The sequence below is a fragment of the Chelonoidis abingdonii genome, chromosome 11, assembly GCF_003597395.2.
Source record: "Chelonoidis abingdonii isolate Lonesome George chromosome 11, CheloAbing_2.0, whole genome shotgun sequence".
NCBI lineage: Eukaryota > Metazoa > Chordata > Testudines > Testudinidae > Chelonoidis > Chelonoidis abingdonii.
This window is the reverse complement of record NC_133779.1, coordinates 32,114,143-32,134,996: the sequence shown is the minus strand read 5'-3', so window position 1 is coordinate 32,134,996 and position 20,854 is coordinate 32,114,143. Positions and strand designations below refer to the sequence as shown.

General features: G+C 57.7%; 1 protein-coding gene across 1 annotated transcript; it reads left to right on the top strand.

Annotated features, from left to right (window-relative positions):
• Positions 1–2,751: 2,751 nt before the first annotated feature.
• Positions 2,752–20,350, top strand: KLF16 (KLF transcription factor 16). Its single transcript, XM_032788306.2, has 2 exons — positions 2,752–3,359; positions 14,957–20,350. Exons 1-2 carry the CDS (start codon positions 2,948–2,950, stop codon positions 15,253–15,255), a joined length of 711 nt encoding a protein of 236 aa, XP_032644197.1. The 5' UTR covers positions 2,752–2,947; the 3' UTR covers positions 15,256–20,350.
• Positions 20,351–20,854: the final 504 nt, after the last annotated feature.

Below are 20,854 nucleotides of genomic sequence, written 5' to 3'. Positions count from 1 at the left end.
TTCTGTCTGGCTCCACTGCCCTAGAAACCAGGGAGCCACAAACCTGCGGGGTTGTGCGTATGGGCTATTGCATGGTAAAGGAGACACTGAATAACTGGTACAGGGACAGGGGGGCAGAAAGGGGCAGGACACTCGGGTCCCTGAATACGGCACCGGAATGCGGTGCCAAAGGGAAATTCCGACTCAGAGTCCAGGTACAAATGGCAACGAGTCTCTGGGACTGTCACCCATAGGACGGTCCCACCTCTGAATATGGGATCGGGACGCCGGCTCTAACAAGCAGCCACCAAAGGCTGTTAGTTATGATGACCCTCTCCAGGATGGCTTCATAACTGCCCCAAGCCCTGTGTCGCCGAAGGGAGCTAAAAAAGGCAGCATGAATGTGATAGGACCTGTTCCCCTGCCCCGTGCATATGAATGCTCCTGTCAAACCCTGAAGGAAGTCTCAAGGATCTCCTAATCCAGGACTTGTATTGGGCTAGGTGAGTGCCCTCTTTGGAGGTGACCATCTTGTCCTCCAGAGGCATGGCAAGACCCATCAGACCATCCTGCCTATCTCCAGCCGCCTGCCCCGCAATAGGCAGAAGTTGGCTTCAGCCCAGGAGTAGGAGGGTTAGAATCTCTGCTTTCATTAGTGGGCGAAAAGCCCTCTAGTCATAAGGGTCACAGAGAAACGCACGAACGTGTCAGTGAGCAGTGAGGTCTAAGAGCCCGCCAGACCGAAACAGGGCCTCTGAGAAATGTGATGTGCCCCGTTCCTGTTACTCAGCTGCCCGATAATGAATCCTTGCACCTCAACTTTTTTAACTGCTTCACTGATGAAAGCACATGGCAAAGAAGGGTCACAGATGTGCCCTGAGTGCGGTTTCATTTTGGTGCCTTGAGTTGGTGGCATTTAGGAGACACCCCCATGCTTCCCCCACTCCGACTCTGGGAGCCACAAGGCCAAAGTGGGAACTGGACATGAGCCTCACCAGAGGGGCAACACACCCTGAAGAGCTCAGGGGCATCCAAGCCTTTCCCCACATAGCAGGAGCCTGGTCTGCTGCGGTGGGGAGTGTAGGGACCAGGGGTCCCTCTCTCAGCCGGAAACCGTCTGCAGACTCAGGCATGCATCACTGCGGTGGTTACTCACTTCCCCCCCCCCCGGCCCCACCAGGCTGTCTTTACAGCCACAAGGGCTAGACACAATTTAAGTAACAGTTTAAACCCAGTCTGCAAACTCATTGAGTGGCGATATAACTATTTCAGTGAGGGGAGGTGGCTTTTGAACAATTCAGGTTATGCTGGTACAAGCCCTAGTGTGTTATGCTGGTATAAAGGTAACGTGTATAGCTCACTGCCCTTCCTGTGGCGGAATAAGCTGTATCTTGTACCCAGGGGCAGCTCTAGGTTTTTGCCGCCCCAAGCACAACAGTTAGGCAGTGGCTTGCCTGTGGGAGGTCCCCGGTCCCGCGGATTCGGCGGCGTGCCTGCGGGAGGTCCGCTGGCCTTGCGGCTTTGGCGTACCCACCGTTGAATTGCCACCGAATCCATGGGACTGGCGGACCTCCCGCAGTAACGCCGCCGAAGGCTGAAGGCTGCCAGACTGCGGCCCTTGCAGGGACCAGCAGGGCGCCCCCGGCAGCTTGGAGCGCTGGTTTCTGAAGCTGCCGCTGGCTGCACCAGTATGACTGTATACGGCTTTACACCAGAACAGTTCTGTGTGTCGACAAGGCTCTGGAGTCCGACACCACTTGGGTGACTGGCAGACAGGGCCCTGGGCACACGCCCCTGCCTTGATTCAGCCCCCCTGCCCATGGGCATAGCTGAGCATCACTTAGCGGCATCCCAGCAGAACACGCATGATCCTATGTCTGTTACAGTTTCCCCCACCTGATCTTAGTGGCATCCTGGGGGCGGGGGGGATTGTGGACAGTATCACTACTCTCCCCAGTTCTAGCTCTGCCTCAGTTTCTTCTGGAGCCACTTCCTGGATAGACTTATTATGCTAGAACAATCCTGGTTTGGCAGGAACCCTGAGTTGGGCCCACGGGCTGTTTCCCCACTCTGCCTATGGCCGTTTGTGTCTGTCATGCCCAGTGAGGGTGCTGCAAACACAGGTGCTTGGTGAGTTGGCCTGGCACATACTAACTAGACCAAGGGAGATGCTGGGATCTCCACCTGCGTGCAGGGTATCCTGGGTAACACTGGGGGATTGGGAATTTGCAACACTAGTTGCAGAAGAGGTCGTGGGCCCCTTCGCTCTGGTTTGGCAAGGGGAACGGGGAAGGGAATGTGCTCCAGGGGCCGCACGGTGGGAGCACGGGGGCCACACTCCACATCATGGTGATCAGCAGAGAGGAGAGGCATGTCAAAGCGGGGGGGGCAAGAGCATGGCTGGTGTGATGGGAGCAGAGGCGGCGCTGGCTTTAGGGGAGGGCTGGGAGGGAGGGCGGAGGCAGCATGGCACGACTGGGAAGGGGCTCGCACCATGCCGCTTGTGCCCGGGGGAGGGGGCTGCCGCCCACCCTGTGCTGAGACGCGCGGAGCTGGGGACGGGCCAGCAGCAGCCCCCGGCCCCTCCGCTCACCGGGGGCCATTGCATCCCCCCACGCGCTCCTTCCGCCGGCGTGTGGGCCGATGTGCCAAGAGGCGGAGCCCGACAGCGAGTGGGGGGAGCCCTGGGCTGGGCCCGCCTGTCCCTCCTTTGCAGCCCACGCCTTAGGGCGGGCGGGGTGGTGCGTGCGCTCCCGGCAGGGCGGGGACGGGTGTCCCCGTTTCTCTCCGAGAGCCAGGGCGCGGCGCAGCCACTCGGTGCGCTCGGAGGCGGAGCAGGGGCCACCCGAGCCTGAGCAGCCGCCGCTTTCTCGGCTGCCTGGAGACACAAAGGCTGCGGATCTCGCCCAGGAGCCGGGCGAGGCGAGTGGAGCAGCTCCAGTCCCGCCGGGGCCCCGCTTGGAGAGCCATGTCCTGCCTGGATTACCTCGCTGCCGAGTGCCTGGTGTCCATCTCCAGCGGGGCTCTGATCCACCCCGCCGCCGCCTCCAGCCTCCCCAGCCCCGATCCCGCTAGCAGCGAGGACCGTGAGGTGCGGGACACCCTGCGGGGCGCAGCCCCGGCGACGGCCGGCTGCAGGGCGCGCCCCGGTTCGGCGCACTCGGAGAGCAGCAACTCGTCCTCGTCGGCCGGAGGGGGGGACCTGGAGAGCGGCTACACCACCCTGTCCGACGGGGGCGGCGGACCCCAGCGCGCCCCGCTGCCCGGCCACAGCCCCAGCCTGTCCTCCCCGGGCAAGCGGCACCGCTGTCCCTTCCAGGGCTGCTGCAAAGTTTATGGCAAATCGTCCCACCTGAAGGCGCATCTGAGGACGCACACAGGTGAGGCCGCCTGCCCCTTCTCCTGCCCCTTCTCCCGGCGTGGGGACCCCATCTGCCCCCGACTTGCGCGGGGACCCCGCCCACCTGCCTCCGCCCTCACGCTCCTCCCCCGGCCCCACTTTCCTCCCCCCCGCTCCTGCGCGCGTTTTCCCTCCTTCCCCACCCGCGAGGGGCCCCCGCCTTTACGCGCCTCCCCTTGCTCTCCCGGCCCCCCCTTTTCCCTCCTGGGGTCCCGCCATCCCCCCAGCTCTCCAATGCTGTCGCATCTCCCCAGTACCCCAGCCCCCTCCCCCACGCCCTCATGCCCATAGATAGGAACACCCCCCCCCCCACGTCGCTTTTTCAGATGGTGCCTTTATCCTGCACCGATCTCCCTTCCTCCTTCGCCCGGGGGGCTGTGACCCCTCCCCCATGACCTACCCCGGAGGCCTCTCTGTGGCGGGTGGACGCGGGGGGGGGGACAGCGTGATGTCACTTCTTGCTGGGGGGGTGTTAAGCGATCTGAAGTTGTGTCCAACTCCCTCCACCCTCGCCGCGTGGATCAACGCGACTTCATTTCCATTGGCCTCAAGTCCCTCAGTTGCCAGCCCCAAAGGGTCAGGAGCCCAGTCTATTACCCCTCCCCCACCCTTCTGTGGGGTGGGCGGGGCTTGGGCTGCCTCGGAGGCGTGGCCATGCCTGTGACACGCTTCCCTTCCTTCTCTGCCATGCAGCACGGCAGTGCGGGGCGGGGACGTGGGGGGCCGCGCTGGAGCCGAAGTGTGCTCACGTCAGTCCTGGAGCCGGGGCGGGGGGCCTGCCCTGCCCCCCCCCAAATCCTGGGGCTGGCGCTTCCTGCACGCTGAGTCTGCGGGGTGCAGCTGGCTCTGGGGAAGGGCACGGGGAGGGCCGCAGGAATCCACATGGCACGTCTCCACTGGGCATAAGGCCGCCGGGTGGCTCTCTGAGTAAACTGGCGGGTGGGGCTGGTGAGAGGCAGGAGGCAGAAATGAACGTGAAGGGGGAGGGGGGGAAATCCAGGGCAGAAGCTGCCTGGTTTCTTGCTTCTCTGTCTCGCCCTGATGGCGCTGGGGAGGCTGCTGCACCCTACACTGGTGCCAGGCAAGGAGGGTGGAGCATTGGCACTGAACAGAGCAGAGGAGATCAGGGGGGGAGTGTCATTAATCCCCCCCCACACACACACACACACCTTTCTTGTTTCTAATTGGGCAGGTTGGCAGTATGGGGGAGGAAAGATAAGAGGCCCTTAGTAAGCCTTGGCTCTAGCCACAGGGTGAACAGGGCAGGGGCTGAGGGAGTGTGTGGGATACTGTTCTTAAGGATTGGTTCAGCTGGCCTTACCTGCAGATTCTTGGGGAGGCTGAGGCTGGGTACTGGTGTGTACCCACAGAGCACCCCCGCGATGTGCGCTTAGTGTGGATGCATCTTAGATCTGCTGTGAGCTCTCTCATGTGAAATAGGCTGGCCTGGTAAAACTGTACTTGTTTGCTGCTATAACTGTGCCTATCCGAGGGGCTCCTGCCAGCCCGGCTGAGTGGGTCAGAGATCACACCCCTGACCAACGTGGGGATGCTGGCAGGAGTCTGTTGTGTCAATCTGGCCTGAATGACCCCGAGCCGTGAATTTTGCATGCTGGGCTGTCAAACTGGCCCCTTTTGCAGTGTTAAGCTCACACTTAAAGTAAACTACACTGAAATATATGGTAGGGGGTGGCCAATTGTTAGGACGATAGATACAGGCCCATTGTGGGTGTCTGGAGTCTTGCACCCCAGCATTAGGAAGCATTTGGATCCAGGACTTATGTCTTGGCAGAGTTCGGATCTGGACGGCCGCCAACCCAGAGGTCATGAAAGTTTGGGGTTATTCAGAGACCCAAAGCAATTGGGCCCAGCTCTCCTGCCTCTCGCCAGTGAATCGGTGGAGTCTTGTGGATTTGCTGGGGGTCAGGAGTGGGCCGTCAGTGTGTCTGCCCAACCTTGGGAGGAGCAGAGGGTCTCATGGAGTCAGCAGCCTCTTCCCACAGTTGCTACCTGAGTTATCAGGCGGCAAGATGCCTAGATGTGAAACCTGGTGTCCCAGTGAGGCTGCGTGTGAAGCCATGTCTGGCTTCACTCCAGGGCCTCTTAGGCACCATACCATGATAGCATGAGTTGGGAGCAACTGCCTGGAAAGATCTGCTGTTCGACATGACCCATGAGCCCTGGAGGTTTTTCACCTTCCTCTGCCATGTGGGGCATGGGTCACTTGCTGGAGGATTCTCTGCACCTTGAGGTCTTCAGACCACGATTTGAGGACTTCAGTAACTCAGACATAGGTTAGGGGGTTGATACAGGAGTGGAGGGTGAGGTTCTGTGACCTGCGTTGTGCAGGAGGTCAGACGAGACGATCATAATGGTCCCTTCTGACATTAAAGTCTATGAGTCTATGAGCCCTGCCTTGATCTATGGTGTGTATAGTCAGTCGTGTTATCGGGGGTAGGAGTGGGGAGTTGGTTTGGCTTTGCTCAGAGCACTTAGTTGTCCTTTGATTTCAGTGTGGAATTTCCATGCTGGTTCGCTGGCTCCCTGTTACCATTGAGGGGCCCAGTGGGCGGGAGGCGGCGTGGGCTGGACTGTAGAAGTGGCCTCTCCTGGTCTGCCTGGCGAGAGACCTGATCAACCGGCCTCATCCTAATTGGGGGTAGTTACACTGATGGTGCTGCACCAGTGCAGAGCCCTACTGTCTCAGTGCGAATGCACTGATGTACGGTGATCTGCACGGATTCACCATACCTTGGCTTCAGATAAGGCCACAATGCAATGAGTTCTGAGGCTGATCATAGGCTGGATTAATTTAGGCAGGGTAGTAGCTGGCTCCTGGTAATGTGCATATGTAAAAGGGGTTCTCCTGGGGCATAATAGCCTTCCCCAATGTGATAAAGAGTCTCCCAAATTAGAGCCTGGAAGAGATCGCTATTGAAAAATCCCCCTGCCCACGGTGAATAGGAAACTTGCCCTGCAGAGTCTGGAGCGGGGACATGAAGCCATTGGTCCATGCAGTATTTGAGGCCTGGACTATACATTTTTTACTCTGGTATAACTGTGGGGACTATACTGGCATAGCCATGCCAGGATAACCCCGTAGTATAGACGCAGCCTACAGAAGGGGTTCTTCTGTCAGTGTAGGGACCCCACCTCTCCGAGTGACAACAGCTTTCTTCCTTCAGCCTAGTTGCGTCTACACTGGGAGATAGGGCTGTGTCGCTCAAGGCTGTCGATTTTATGCACACCTCGAGAGATGTAGCTATATTGAGCTAGTTTTTAGGTGTAGAACAGGCCCCGTATAACTCCATCCACACTAAGGATGTTGTCCCCCTTTTACCATGCTGATGTGGTTAAAGTGGTACAGCTTTTGTGATAGACAAGGCAGAGTTTCTGTGCATTGTGGCAATGCGGAGGACCCTCCAAATGGGAAACGTTATCTTCCTCAGCCTGCAGGCAGTTGGGTCCAATGCTTTGGGTGCAGCTCATAGCTTTACAAGTAGCAGCTCGCGCAGTGACACTGGCAGGGTGCTGCTGAGTTCTGTGGAACTGTCAGGAAGGCTGCCAAGGCCCTCGGAGGAAAGCTGTGAGGAGCTACCGTAGCAGAGATGGGGACTGGAGTTATTCCTGAAGGTGGGGGTGGGGGTGAAAGCTGAGGTAGAATTCGAGTAGTAGAAGTGCCATGCACACAACCCCCTGTGCCAGCTTCCTCCCAGCAGCTGGTGTATGGAGTGGGGGGAAGGGTACATTTTGCCCAGCTGCAGCCAGAACATGCATGACTTCAGATGTCAGACCCCTTCTGTGTTTGTGCAGCGCCTGGCACAGTGGGGTCCTGGTTTTCCCCCACGTGATGTGGGCTGAAATCCTTTGCAAATAAGGCCTCGATTGTGGATTCGGAGCACTTGAAAACTTGAGCCTCAGCTCGTATTGGGAATCTGGCCCTGAACTGAAGATCTGCAAGGTGGCCTGGAGCCAATAACCTGAAAGGTGGAGCCAGAGGGCAGCTAGCACCTGGGAAGTCACCTCATGGCTAGCCACAGGCACTCCCTCCACCTTGGGTAGAAATTAGTCCTGAGCAAGATCTCGCTGAGGTGGACTTGAGTTTCCTGCTGGGAGGGACGCCCCCGCTCCTGGGTTCCCATGTCGGGGTAGACTGTGTGTGTCTTGTTTACCCCAAGCCAGCATCCCGGGGGGCTTTGCTCACCCGGCAGGTTGGCTCTGGCATGACCACGGAGAGGCAGCTGGGCTCGGGCTCGTGGCATTGTGTGCAGGGCCTGCTGTCGCGTCGTTGGGGGATGAAAGGCCCCATTGTGGCATGATGGCTGGACTCGGGACGGTTTGAACTTGACGAGGTAGCATGGTTTGAAATAGAGGCACTAGGAGCTGGGGCGCTTGGCAGGGGGTGGGAGCTCAGGACATCAGCGGAGCCACCTCTCCCCCCCCATCCTCTACAAAGGAATGGCTAGAGAGTGGCTGGTTTAGAGGGTTCTTGTAACCTGAGCCGGTGGTGGGAGGGAGGTGGTGAGAAGCCAGGTCCCCTGGGACGGTGGGGCGCTGGAGCCAGGCTTCTGGGGGAGTTAGTTCGGCCTTTGCAGAGGGCTGGACCCAGAGGGTGAACTGCCAGGAATGGGGCAGCCTAGGCGTAGGCCTGCGTGGCAGGAGGGAGCTCCGGAGCGGAGGAGGGAAGGATGAGGCCTCTACGTGGATCAATGTCAGAGTCAGCCCTTTGCTAAGGCCTGTCCTCCGGTAGCACCCTAGAGAGTGGGAGGTGCCCGGACACCGGCCTTCTGTGCTGGCAAGAACCTACAGAACAACTGTCCCCAGTGTGGAAGGGGACAGAGACCTTCCAGCTGGAAGTCCTTGCATTTGGTCCCTGGACACCACGGTGACGCCAGCTCTCCAGAGTCCCAGGCCGCCCTGCCCCCTGTTGTGAATGCCTCGTTTGTTTCTCGGGGCACCCACAGCTGCACCCCCCTCCCCAGAAGCACAGCGTGGTTGGGTGACTCACTGAAGATCATGCTGTGAGTCGGTGGCAGAGCCGGGAACCGAACAGAGGAGTTCTCACTCCCAGCCCCCTGCCTTGTTGAGTAGGTCCTGCAGATAAATGAAGCTGCACAGGATTTTCAAAGCACCTAAGGGAGTTACGCTCAACTCCCCCGGACCTTCAATGCGATGTGGACACCTGACTCCTGTAGCTCCTTTCCCCGCCCCAGCCCCCGCCTGCAGCAGGCGGGCAGCTGATACTTCCAGTAGGAAGAGTGGCAATTGGTGTGTGCTTCTCTGGAGGTGGCACGATTGGTACTGAGCACGGAGGGTGCCTGATCGCAGCGTCCTAGGGATGTGGAATCTGGGGTCTAAACTGCTTGACCACGTCCCCTTTAAATCCCTGCTGTTAGGAAACCACTGGAGTGGTGAGATTATCTCTGCATTGGGCTGAACTGCGGGGGCTGGAGCTGCCCTGAGATGCCTGGGTTAGGCTCTGACAGAACCTGCCCCCCTCCCACCTTTTGACCATCCTGCGGGCACAGTCCCGGCCTCCCCAGACGCCCTGGATCTGGACCAGGGTTTGAACCGCTGAGTGAAAGCCCGGGGTGTTGGGGAGGGGGCAGCCTCCATACACTGGGAGGGCTGGCTGTGCCGCAGAGCCGGAAGATCCCGTGCCGACGGAGCCGCTGTCCTCGTCTCACCCTGCTGCTGCAACTGAGCTCGCTCGGCGCTGGCAGCACAGATGGTGCGTGAGATTCCTCGGCTGCACGCGGCTGCAGGAGCCCATGTGCCTGTCTCTTTCTGGAGTGTGGCTTGCGGGAGAGTTGCCTGCATGTGGCGTTAACCCATGGAGTTCCCAAAGCAGCTGCTGGCACTGCCTCCCCCTCACCCCTGCCCACAAATCCCCTGCCAGGAACTAGCCGTGCTTCTGTGAACCCAAAACTGGTGCTGCCGCTGGGCTGAGACCTCTGCCACTGGCTCTCCCCCGACCTGGAGCCAGGGCCCTGCTCTCGCTCTAGTTCCTGCATTGAATTCTTGCCCTTTGGGCCTCCTCTTCCCACCCCTTCTAGGTAGGATCAGCCTGAGCTGCAGTGTCTGGCCTGGGGCTTGGCCCTTTGGCGCCTTGTGTGAGGCTTTTTGTTCCTGGCTTTAACGTTTGTTTTTGCTCCAAGACAAAAGGGTTTCCCAGCGCCTGCACCCAACCCCTGCTGAGCTGGGCTGGCAGGATGAGTCATGGGGCTGTCCCCATGCTGCCTGCATCAGCCTCTCAGCAGCCCCTGAGAGCTGCGGGGGAGGGGGCCAGGCAATTACTTTTGGGGGGGAGGGTTGCATTGAATTAGTCGGGTGGGCTTGGTCTCACGCCCTCTGAAGTTCAAAGGTTAGCACCTCTCCGCCCCTCACCTGGGCCTCCTGGCACTGAATGACTCCCTGGCTGTAGCCAATGGGAAACCCAAGTGTTTAGCTTGGCAAACCACGGGCAGCTTTGCTCACGTGGCAGCAGAGGCAGGCCGGGAGTGCGCTCAGGGCAGTGAGCCACGACCCAAGATGCCTTGGTCCCGTTAGCAGCTCTGCTGTGACCTTGAGCGGGTGACCTTGGGGCCGCTGTCCCGCCCTTGGCTAAGCGGCGGTAGCATTTGGTGCAAGTCAGCGTCCGTTCAGTGCCTTGCAGAGACAGTGCTGCGGGAATGCTCTGTACAGGCTGGATGCTCCGGGAGGGACCGTGGGCTTTATACGGGGAGGGGTGGTGAAATGAACGTGGATCAGAGCAGAGCTTCCCAGGTTTAGCTCCTTACACAGGAATCTGGTTCCAAAAACTGTCCAGGCCCGGCACTGCCGGGGAACATCCCTGCAGGGAGAGCAGCCCACCCTGCTCTCTGTTGGCGGCTCTCTTGGTCTGTGTCCCCTTTGAGCCACAGCCCGCCGGCAAACCCAGCCGTAGCGGATTTCCCCCACTGCTTGCCTGGCGATGCTGTCCCCTGGCTTCCCCCTCGTGCAGACTGCAGGCCCAGTGTGGGAGGCAGGGAAGGGGTGGGAGGTTACGCCTGACCTGAGGAGCTTTTGACGCTTATGCGGAGCGATGGGCCGGCTCCAACACCACGCGGCTCTCCGGCCTCTTGCGTGACATAAGCTGTTCTCCAGGGCGGAGGGCTGGCCTGCACATCCTGGGGCCAGAAGTGTGCTCTCCCATCCCCCACTCTTGCCTCCTGCCCTGAGCGTCTGGCTCGCCCCAGTTGGAGGCAGGACAACCGAAGCAGCTGACGCGTTGCGCTCGGGCACCAGCTGGGGTCTGACGAGAGGCGCGAGTGGGCATGGATTGGCTGCGGGCATTTCTCTTCATGCGCTGGGGAGGAGCGGCAGGGCTCAGGCTGCCTAAGAAAGGGAGAGGCAGGGTCCAGGGCAGGATCTGAACTCAAAGGGACGCTGACCAGTTTCTTAGGGCTGGTCTGCAGTGAAAACTTATGTCGGCTTAGCTACGTCTCTCCGGGTGTGACAAATCCACCCCCCGGGAGACAGGCGTGGGCAGCGTTGGGGCGACGAAAGAATTCTACTGACCCTGCTACTGCCTCTCGGGGTGGGGGGTTAACCACAGTGACAGGAGAATCCCTCCTTTTGCCGGTGTAAGAATAGGCATCCCCATCGATTCGCACTGCGTGTTGCCATCTTAGTGGGCACAGAGCAGCCAAACGCCTTTCCCGTTGAGTTGCCGGGGTTTTCAAAGCACATCCCAGCCGTCAGGGAGCAAAGCTTTTCAAAACACAGGGGAAGTAGTGGTATCCCTGTTTCACAGATGGGGAAACTGAGGCACGGGAGGGCTGTGACTTGCCCTGGGTCACGTCGGGAGTTGGTGGTATAGCCAGGAATTCTTACAGCCCCTCGCCCATCTAGCTGCTGCCCTGGGTCCCTCTTGTTTGTGCAGAATCTGAGCTGAGTAGAAGTATTTTAATGAAGAGGGCGAAGGAGCTGGGCCTTGAGAAGTGCAATGTGAAAACAGTCAGTGGCTCGTGCGGGGATGCGAACCTGGGAATACAGACAAGCAAACCAGACTCTCAAGGCATTCATTATTAATCCTCTGCGGTGGGGTTACTAGTACAAAACTCCAGGCAGCAAGAACAAGCCACATAATGCATCACAGGTGGGGCAGGGACCTTCGCTTTCTGTGCTGGGGGAGGGGTGCCTACTGCAGTGGGGCCTGGCTGGGGTGACCGTATTTCCCAAAGTGAAAACAGGACACTGTGCAAGCCTGGCCCAAGTCCGCCCCCTCCCCCAACTCGCATGGTCCTGTTCGCTCTTGCCAGCTGATGATCAGTTGGTCAGAGCAAACAGGACGAATGCCCAGTTTTGCCAAAAAAGTCAGGATGCCTGGGATGGGGCTTAAAAAGGGGGACTGTTTCCCTGTGGGCTGGTAGCCACTAGAGGAACTCCTGGTACTTGGGAATATGCCCTAAGTGGGTTGTTTTTTGTTTTTTTTTTCTGATTTAGTTGGGGTTGGTCCTGCTTTGAGCAGGGGGTTGGGCTAGATACCTCCTGAGGTCTCTTCCAACCCTGAGATTCTATGACTGGCCCAGCCAAAACGGAAGGTAGGGTCACCCTAGCTCCTGGCCCCTGATCGGTGCCACCAGGTTCTGTTGTAAGGATAATACACACATCTGTTAAATTCATGTCAGTGATGCCAAAACATCTGTTAGACCTATGTGCTTAGCGTGATACCATGAGGAGCCCTCCTGAAGTTAAAGGAAGCCCAGTTAAGCCTGCCAGGAGCGGTTTGCAGTCAAGGGCGACAGGAATAAGCAAAGATTTTGATTTCATTTTACCTTGAAAGGGTCCCCTGAACATCCCACGCTCTTCTGCCAAGCTTGGGCTGTGACTCACGCTGGCGCTGGGAAAAAGCTCTTGAAATTGGAGCTGCTTCTGACTCCTTTACTCGCCTCACTCCTTCGCCCTGGGCTTACGCAATCAGGAAGAGCTATTTGTCACCAGTGACGGGGGCTGCGTTTTCCTGTCGAAAACGGCTGCGTAAGGTTGTGCCAACTGGTGATTGTGCAGTCAGGGGAAAGCCTCTCGTGTGCAGGATTCACAGAGCAGGGTGATATGGTTTAAACGTTTCATAGTCGTAAGCGTGGGGTGGTCTTGTCGCATTCCGGGCCGAAGCTGTGAGTAGGGGAGGCTGGTCGCTCCAAATCTATGCTGACGTTAAAACCTTGACACCCCGTCCTTCTACCAGCAATAGATGGGTGAAGTATCTTCTTGCTGGCCTGGGGAACTCCTTGCCACAAGGGATCACCGGGGTCAAGAGTTTTGCAGGATTAAAAAAAAACATCAAAGAGTTGAACAGTGTAGTTTAAAGATACAAGAGTTTTGGCAGAGAGAGAAACCCAACTCAGGGCATGAATTGTCCCCTAGCCATAGGGGTCAGGAGCCAGCTTTGCTGGGGGCAGATGACCCCATCACTACTGAGTTTCTTGCTCCTCCCACTGAAGCAGCTGGTGCTAGCCACTGTTGGAGACAGGAGACTGGTCTCGAAGGGCCCCTGATCTGATCCAATCTGGCGATTCCTTTGCAGTCCACCTGTGTTATACATTGTGGAAAAAAAAAATGTAAGAAAGTTTAACTTGGCCCTAGTTTCTGCCTCTGCAACTGTAGATGCAGGTGTTTCAATAACTGTTCAGCTACACAGTGGGAACCCGCTGATACGTGGCAGGGAGGAGTCAGGCAGGGTCAGACCTGAAACAGCCATGGGTTCAGGCCGTGATACTCCCGTCCTGGGCCTTGGGACCAGTCTGCTGGGGGTGAGGGGCTGGGTGGATGAAGCCGCAAGAAAGGCCAGAGATGCAAGTGGGATTGGGTTGGAATTTCGCTCACTACTGATCCGGTGACGATCCTGTCACGCTTGTGATTGCGAGAACCTGCCGTAACCCGGAACTGAGCCCAGGCAGATCAAGCCCTGGGGTTCTCTCGGTGTCTCATTGCAAGTGGCTCTCGGCTTTGTCAGCCCAATTGCTCCTTGCACGTGGCCTCAGGAACACCCGGCCCTTGTGTCTCTGGTACTGACACTCCTGGCTCTCTTCGAAAGACCTTCAGTCCGGACAAGCTCGGGAGTCCAGGCATGCGGCATAGTCTGCACCTGACTAGCAGGGGGTGCCCTAGTGAGAGATGCAGCAGTCTCTGCAGGTGGAGAGATTGATGAACTGGGGGCTAGGTTGGAAGCCGTGTGCCGAACATCTAATTAGTCTCTGGGGAGGCAGTAGCTGGCAGCATCTTAATCTGAGGTTTTAATTTTGCCTTCGTCCTCTCTGGGTCTGTTTTTATTCTTGCTCAGGTCAGTTGCTTTGCATCAGGATTAGGCAGATGGGGGCGGATTAGAACCAGAAAACAACCCCCAGGAGTTGGGTGGGCTTGGAGCTCTCGGCTGAGTCTGTCTGCTGTGCACGTCTCGTTCCCGGGCTGCCCATGGACGGTGGGGGGCCCACAGGCCATTTGTGTTTCTGGGGCCAGTGGGCATTGGACTTGTCCCAGCACAGCGCCCCCTAGCTTCTCTATCACACAAGCCCTGCTCCAGTGGCCGAGCCCAGAGTCGAGCAGGTGGTTTGTTGCAGGTAGGGTGACCAGATGTTCCTATTTTATAGTGACGGTCCCGATAATTGGGGCTTTTTCTTCTGTGGGCAGCTATTACCCCCCATCCCCTGTCCTGATTTTTCATACTTGCTGTCTGGTCACCCTAGTTGCAGGAGAACTGAACTGCCTCTGACCCGCAGCCCCCCTGCTGTTCCAGTTCAGTACCTCCCGGTGTCCCCAGTTCTGCTGCAGGGCGGTTCGGGGACACCAGGAGCAGAGCAAGGCGCATGCGGTCCCAGTTCCCTGGTAATGCAAGACGCGAGACGCTGATTGCAGCTGTCTGGGATCTGCGCTCTGACTCTGCTGGGGAAAAGGCTCACGTGGCAGAAATATCCCCAACCCAGGGAAACGTGCTGTGTGTCACCGTCCTTAATTAGCGTGCTGCCACCTAGCTGGGACAAGGGAGATTGTTTTGGAGGGGTAGGAGCTGAAATGACTGATGAACTTTCCCTTTCTCTTTGCATCTTTCTCGAGCTCTGAGCCCTTCCCCGGGTTAGTCCAGGGACTCGGAGCTCACACTGTGCTCCATGAGATCATGTCACTGGCCTGCCAAGCCAGCTGCCCCTGGCTACAGCAAAATGCCCAGTACTTGGAGCCCCCAACTCACAATGCACCTGGGTTGTTTGGCCAACGCTGTTATTGGACTGCTCTGTGGAACACTGCCCTCCATTGGGTGGAATTGAAACTGCTCAGCTGTGTGTCATAGGCCCTATAGTGTAAATGGCTGATGGAGATTCTCCTTGGTTTGAAGTGTTAAGAGCCTGTGCTGTTTGAGCAGGAGAACTGGGGGAGCCCAAAGGGGTCAGAGGTGGGGGGGGGCACAGGGACTGTCTGGGGGAGTCCAAAGGGGTTAGGGATGTGGTGAGGTGGGGATGTGGGGACTGTCTGGGGGAGTGCAAAGGGGTCAGGGAAGAGGGCTCGGGGACATCCCCCCTGGGCTTCTTGCTGGGTCTCACCCTCTTTTCCCCCTCCTCCTAGGTGAGAGGCCGTTCCCGTGCACCTGGCCCGACTGCTCCAAGAAGTTTGCGCGCTCGGATGAGCTGGCCCGGCACTACCGCACCCACACTGGGGAGAAGAAGTTTGCCTGCCCGCTCTGCGAGAAACGCTTCATGCGCAGCGACCACCTCACCAAGCATGCCCGCCGCCACCCCACCTTCCACCCCTCCATGGTCAAGCGGCAGGGCTGCCCCAGCGTCTCCCCCAGCGACTCAGCGCCCGGCAGCCTGGCAGGGAGCCCCATCGCTAGCCCTTCCCCCAGCCCGGCCAAGTTCCTGTAGGGGCTGGTGCTGCTCCAAGCAGGGACCAAGTGGCACGGACCCCAAAAGGTGCCGCCTGGCCCAGGCCAGCCCGGGAAGCCACCGAGAATGCCCGGTGTCAAGGCTGCCCTTGGATCTGTGGGGCGAGTGAACCGTCTGCTCCTCCCTGACGAGTCCCTGCTCGCGGGGCCCTTCCACCTTGTGTTCTGGGTGTCTTTGAGCAGCAGCCTCTCCCCACCTGGCTTCGTGGTGATGTCCAGCATCCCCCACCCCCAGCGTGCGTGGCACAGTGGTTGGGCGTCCAGTCCCGCAGGCCATGCTGCTCCCCCTTTGCGGCTGTGGAAGGACCTGGGCGGGGGGAAGGCTAGGACCTTGCCCTGACTTCCCCTTTCGTAAGCAGATTCCCGCATGGTGGTGGGAGGTGGCGCCTCTCCGGGAACCCCCAGCTACCATGATACCAGACTCTCTACTGGCTCGACTCGTGCGGGGCTGTTTCGCCCTGGAGATGCTGAGGGGCAAATCAAGGCCCCTTGCCTCCTCTCTGGTTTACCCTCCTGGTGCTGGTGCAGTGACAGTTCCCCAGCAGGGAGCACCCTAGGGACGGTTCCAACTTGCACCTTGGGGACTCCTTGACGAAGGCAGCTTAAACCAGGCCAGTTCTGCCTCCCGTCCCCAGAGGCTGTGACTGCTTCGCTCTTGGGACAGAAGGCTGCTCAGGGAGGAGATGGCAGGTGGCTGAAGTCCCCTGCGTCTCCCACTTCCCCTCCCCTCTCCTCCTGGAAACCAGGACCTGCTCCCCTGAAATTCACCCCTCTGCCCCCAAGGGAAGCCCAACATATGTGTATATATATATGTATTCCTCTCCCCCTCCCCCAGAGGGGAATTCTGAATATTTATTTATACAGACTGACGCGCCTCCGGCTGCAACCTTCTGAGGTCTCTGCAAGCCGTGAGTGTCTGGCCAGTGGATACAGATTGACTGCAGTGTCAGGGGGATGTACCTTTCGAGTGACTCTCCATCCAGCCCCTGCCATGGGACAGGGCTGGGCTTTTTAGGCAGGAATCTATTTATGGACAAAATCGGTTTTTATAGCTGTGGAATCGGGGTGGAGGGGTATAAAGTGAGCGTGTGGGGGGGGACAGGCACCCCAGCCAGCCTCTCTGAAGTGGGTGCGGATTGAATATTGGTCTGCGCAGCATATTGCTGTTGGAACCTGGCTGTGTGCAGCTGTTGTATTGGAAGCTTGGGCCTGCATTTTGGTTCTCGGTGATTTGGGGGGTGCTGTGGATTTTGCTGAAAACTTGTAATTTAATTTTTTTTTCCAGAGAGTGCTCAGCACTTTAAAGACACAGGGGTTCCCTTTGAGGTGGGTCAGGTGGTGCACCCAAAAAATCACTAGTCACGGCTGGAAATATAGGGCCGGTTGTCTTCAGTCCGTCGCGAGCAGGCCTGTCCCAGAACTGCACTAGGTCAGGTGAATGGATCAGGGTGGACTAGTTCATTGGTACAACAGTGGTTACATTGCAGCCTTTCTCAGCCAAGTGGGACGCTCCATTTGATTCTGCTGCAAGTGGGTGCACTGAAATCACTAAGAGTGTGTCTACACTTAACCTGCTGCAGCTGCGCTGCTGGAGCACTTGGGTGTCGACCCCACCTAGGCCGGGGTTCTCCCGTTGACGTGGGCAAGCCACCTTCCTGAGAGGCGGTAGCTGGGTCAATGAACGAATTTTTCCATCACCCTAGCACTATCTGCACCAGGGGTTTGGTCGGCTGAACTACACCGCTCAGGGGAGTGGATTTTTCACGCCCATCAGAGATGTTGCTGTGCTGGTGTAAGGTCCCAGTGTAGACCCAGCCCTAAGGTAGGTCAGGGCTGCAGAGTTGGGTGGGGTGCAGTAATGGCCCTGGTCGAGTCAGCTGCAGGGATTGAACCTGGGACCTCTGGCTCTAAAAGCAGTGAGTTTGTCACCTGAGCTCAGAGCCCAGCTCCGTTAGTTCTGTCGCAGTAGTGGACTCTGGGGTCGGACAAGGCGCTCCCCCGCGTTGGTGTGGGTGATGCTGATTTTATAGACACAGGTGTTCTGCTTGCGTTGGGGATAGGCCTGGCCTCTTGCGTGCAGTGCCGTGCCACTGGCCAGAAGGCTGAACATCAGCTTTCTCCATGGCACATGAGCCCAGGCTGATTGGCCTTGGTGGAACGAGTTTGTTGGGTCACGGGCAGTTCCCGGGTCCCACTGCCTGTGTAACAAAGCCATCGGTGTGGCTGGCCCAGCTCTCCCCTCCTGCGTTGGATCAAGGAGGGAACTGGCCCTACCAATGCCCACGCAACACCTGTTATGGGGATAGGCTGCTCCACACCCACGCCTCTCTCAATCCAAGTGCGCTTTAGATCAAGAAGCAACACCCCCATCCCCCAGTGCTTTCCCTGGGCTCTCTGGAGAGAACCTCATCCCCTGGAATGCTTCAGAGATGTCTCTGGGATGGGTCTGCTGAGAGTTCCTCAAGCTTGGCATGGCTGGGAGTTGGCCTCCTTTGCCCCCGCTCCGTATTCCACATGCCCCCTGGGTCCCAGCTCTGTGGGACTGTCTCAAATGGCCCAGGTTGTTGGACTGTTTCGAAGGAGCTGGCAGCTTGCTGGGATAGGGGCCCGATCTGGCAGCAGCCGGGATTCCAGCGTCAGAGCTTGAGGACTGTGTGGAGCTCCTCTCGTTGGACCTTGTCTCCGGCCTCCTGAACTGGGGCACAAGAGAGCTCAGAGCTGCCGGGAAGAGACGCCAGCCCAGCTGGAGGGCCCCGGCTCCGGGAGTGGTGGCTCGCCAGAGGCCGTCTTGGGTAGAATACACTGAAACGTGCTGCATTAGCCAGTGTGTCCCTTCTCATGTCAGTGTTGTGCAATGGGGCTCGGCATCCTTTCCTGCCTGTGCCGATCAGGCTGGGCTCTGCAGCTCACAAATTGCCTGGTTCTCTCCTGCTTGCACAGCTGAAGCTTGAGGGAGACCTGTTTCCAGCGAGAACTGTTGAAGGAGCCCAACATTTCCCACCAGCAAAGGTGTCGCTGGGTGACTATTCTCTGGGGCAGTCCCAGGGCCCTTGTGATGGGGGTTGGGGTGGGGGGGGACAGAGTGGCTTACGAAATGGCTAAGTGGGTGGAGGAGGAGAGGAAAGTAGGGGCAGTTAATGGACCTGTGAGGAGAGGGCTAAAGCAGGTGATCTAGAAACAACCTTTCAGGAGGGGCTCAGTGGCTGGGGCGTGAAGCAGTTCGTGGCCTGAGCTGGTGCGGGTGAGACTGGCGCCGGGTGCAGGGCTGTCGCTCTGCAGCAGCCAGCAGTGTCCCCGGTTCGTAGCCCTGCCCTGGAGCAGTTCGGACCCAACCCGCCTTAGCTGGGCTGCCTCAGTGCATTCTGGGATCCCCAATGCTCCTATCCTGTAGTACTTGGCATCATTGTTGAAGGGGGGGCGGATTCAGGGGTAACTTCCTGTGTGTGTAGTGGGGGACCTGTAGGCTGGGCTGGTTTTGCTTAGTGTAGACAGCACCTGCGAAGACCCCAGGAAGCATCGCTGAAGCCTGTGAGCTAATCAGGGTCCCTGCTGGCCCGTATGCAGCCAGGGACCAGCATGACCTCAGTTTCCCCACCGTGGTGTGGGGTGGCCAGAGCCTTGAGCAGGGCCACTTGACCCCCACCAAAGCTAGATCGGGACTCCATGCACTTATTTCCTCCTTATTTATTACTGATTTCTCCCTTTCCCCCAAGGAGTTGAACTGGAATGGGTCATTCTCCTCCCCCGTCCCAATGAACGGCTCCTGCTTTCGGAAACGCATTTCGGACTGGCTGCCCCCACTCCCACCCCCCGGGAGTGTGTGGAGAGGCTGTCCTGGGACATCTCTAGTAACACGGCTTCATGCCACCTCTCCTGGCTGGCGAACCCGGCTCCCTGGATGCTCTGCCCCCAGCAGCGGAGCAGCTTCTCTGGCACCCGACAGTGGTTGTTTTTATAGGCCCTTTACAAATATGATGCAGTCAGGGCCCCAGATGCTGCCATAGGCTGCTGCAAGCTGCAGTGTGTTTGCCCCTCTGATACTGTAGCTTCTCTGTATTCTGCCTCCCGGGCCTGGTGTTTCATTGGGGGTGAGGCCTGGTGGGTTTTCAGTGTCTTTATTAATCCAGTCCCTTTATCCCTGGAGGTTCCTCAAGGCACCAGTATCAGGGAGGGTAGGGGGGAAGGGAATGGGGCAAACTCCATTGTCACGGGGGCATAATCTCCTTGCAGTTGCTGTTCCTAGGAGCATCCCTCGCAAGGGCCCCCCCCCCCCTGCGGTCCTTACTCATGCAAAGCTCCCATTCAGGTCTGGGTCCTAGATCTTCCCCTCCCTCAACTCCCCCCCGCCCTGCCGCATTTCTCTGCCTATGCAGTTGGATTCTGATCTTGATTACATGGGGAGTAAATCTAGAACTCCAGTGGAGTGACTCTGGATTTACAGGGGTGTCGGGGGTCTTTTTTCCTGAGGGTTCTGCCCTCTTCTCGTACTGCTGAATGGAAAGGGGGGATGGGTCCCAGTTAAAGTGGAGGGTGGTTCCTGTATGGAAAAGACCGAATCCCTTCACCCTCCCAGAGGTTCTCAAACTTTTGTACTGGTGACCCCTTTGCAATAGCAAGCTTCTGAGTGCAACCTCCCCTTTATACATTAAAAACACTTTTTAATATATTTAACAACATTATAAATGCTGGCGGCAAAGCAGGTTTTGGGGTGGAGGCCGACAGCTTGCGACCCCCCCATGTAACAACCTTGCTATCCCTGCGGGGTCCCGACCCCCCATTTGAGAAGCCCATACCTAGGGTAACCAAGATCCGTCTCAACCAAGAGCAAGCGAAAGATGCAGGTTTACATCTGGGCTCCCCGGATTCCATGCAAAGTGGGTATTTTTCTGGCTTGTGATTTTTAATAAGCGTGGCAGGATGGTTTCTTTTCTTACAAGAGGGAATAACTTTATTCCGTGTGCATGTGATATTTCTACAGAGTCTCTTCTCTATCGGAGTTGGAGTTGTATAAATAGATCTCTATACCGTAAAATAAAATGCTGCTGCTGCTGCTGCTGCTTTTTTTGGGGAAAAAACCCTTACTTTTTTAGTGTGACTTTTACAGAGCAGTTTGGAACCACGACTGACTGGGTGACAAGGAGCTAGCTGGCACCCGTGATTGGGAGCTCGAGTTTCGTGCTGTCAGGGGGAGGGTGTGGGGGTGTTTGGAAAGCAGTTCTTTGTGCTTTGTATATTTATGCTGGAGGTAAAGCTGTTGATCAGTTCTTTTGTCTCCTTCCTGTCTCTTTTAAAAAAAAAATCTATGTAGCCTCTGTGTTAAGTCAAATCCTCCTATCCTTACACCCCCCCATCCCCAGTCACAGGGGGAGAGGTCCAAAATCGGATCTGCTTGTCCCAGAGGCCCTTGCTAAGTAGATTTAACAAGAGGTGGCACCTTTTTATGTGAGAAATTGACCTCTTAGGCAGAAGATCAACCATGTGGCTTAGGCTTAAACAGGACATAATTGGTGCCTAGGTCTTCGGAGTAGACGCAGGATTACACACGGGAATTTCAAAGCTAGATCTGCCCCTGGCCCGGT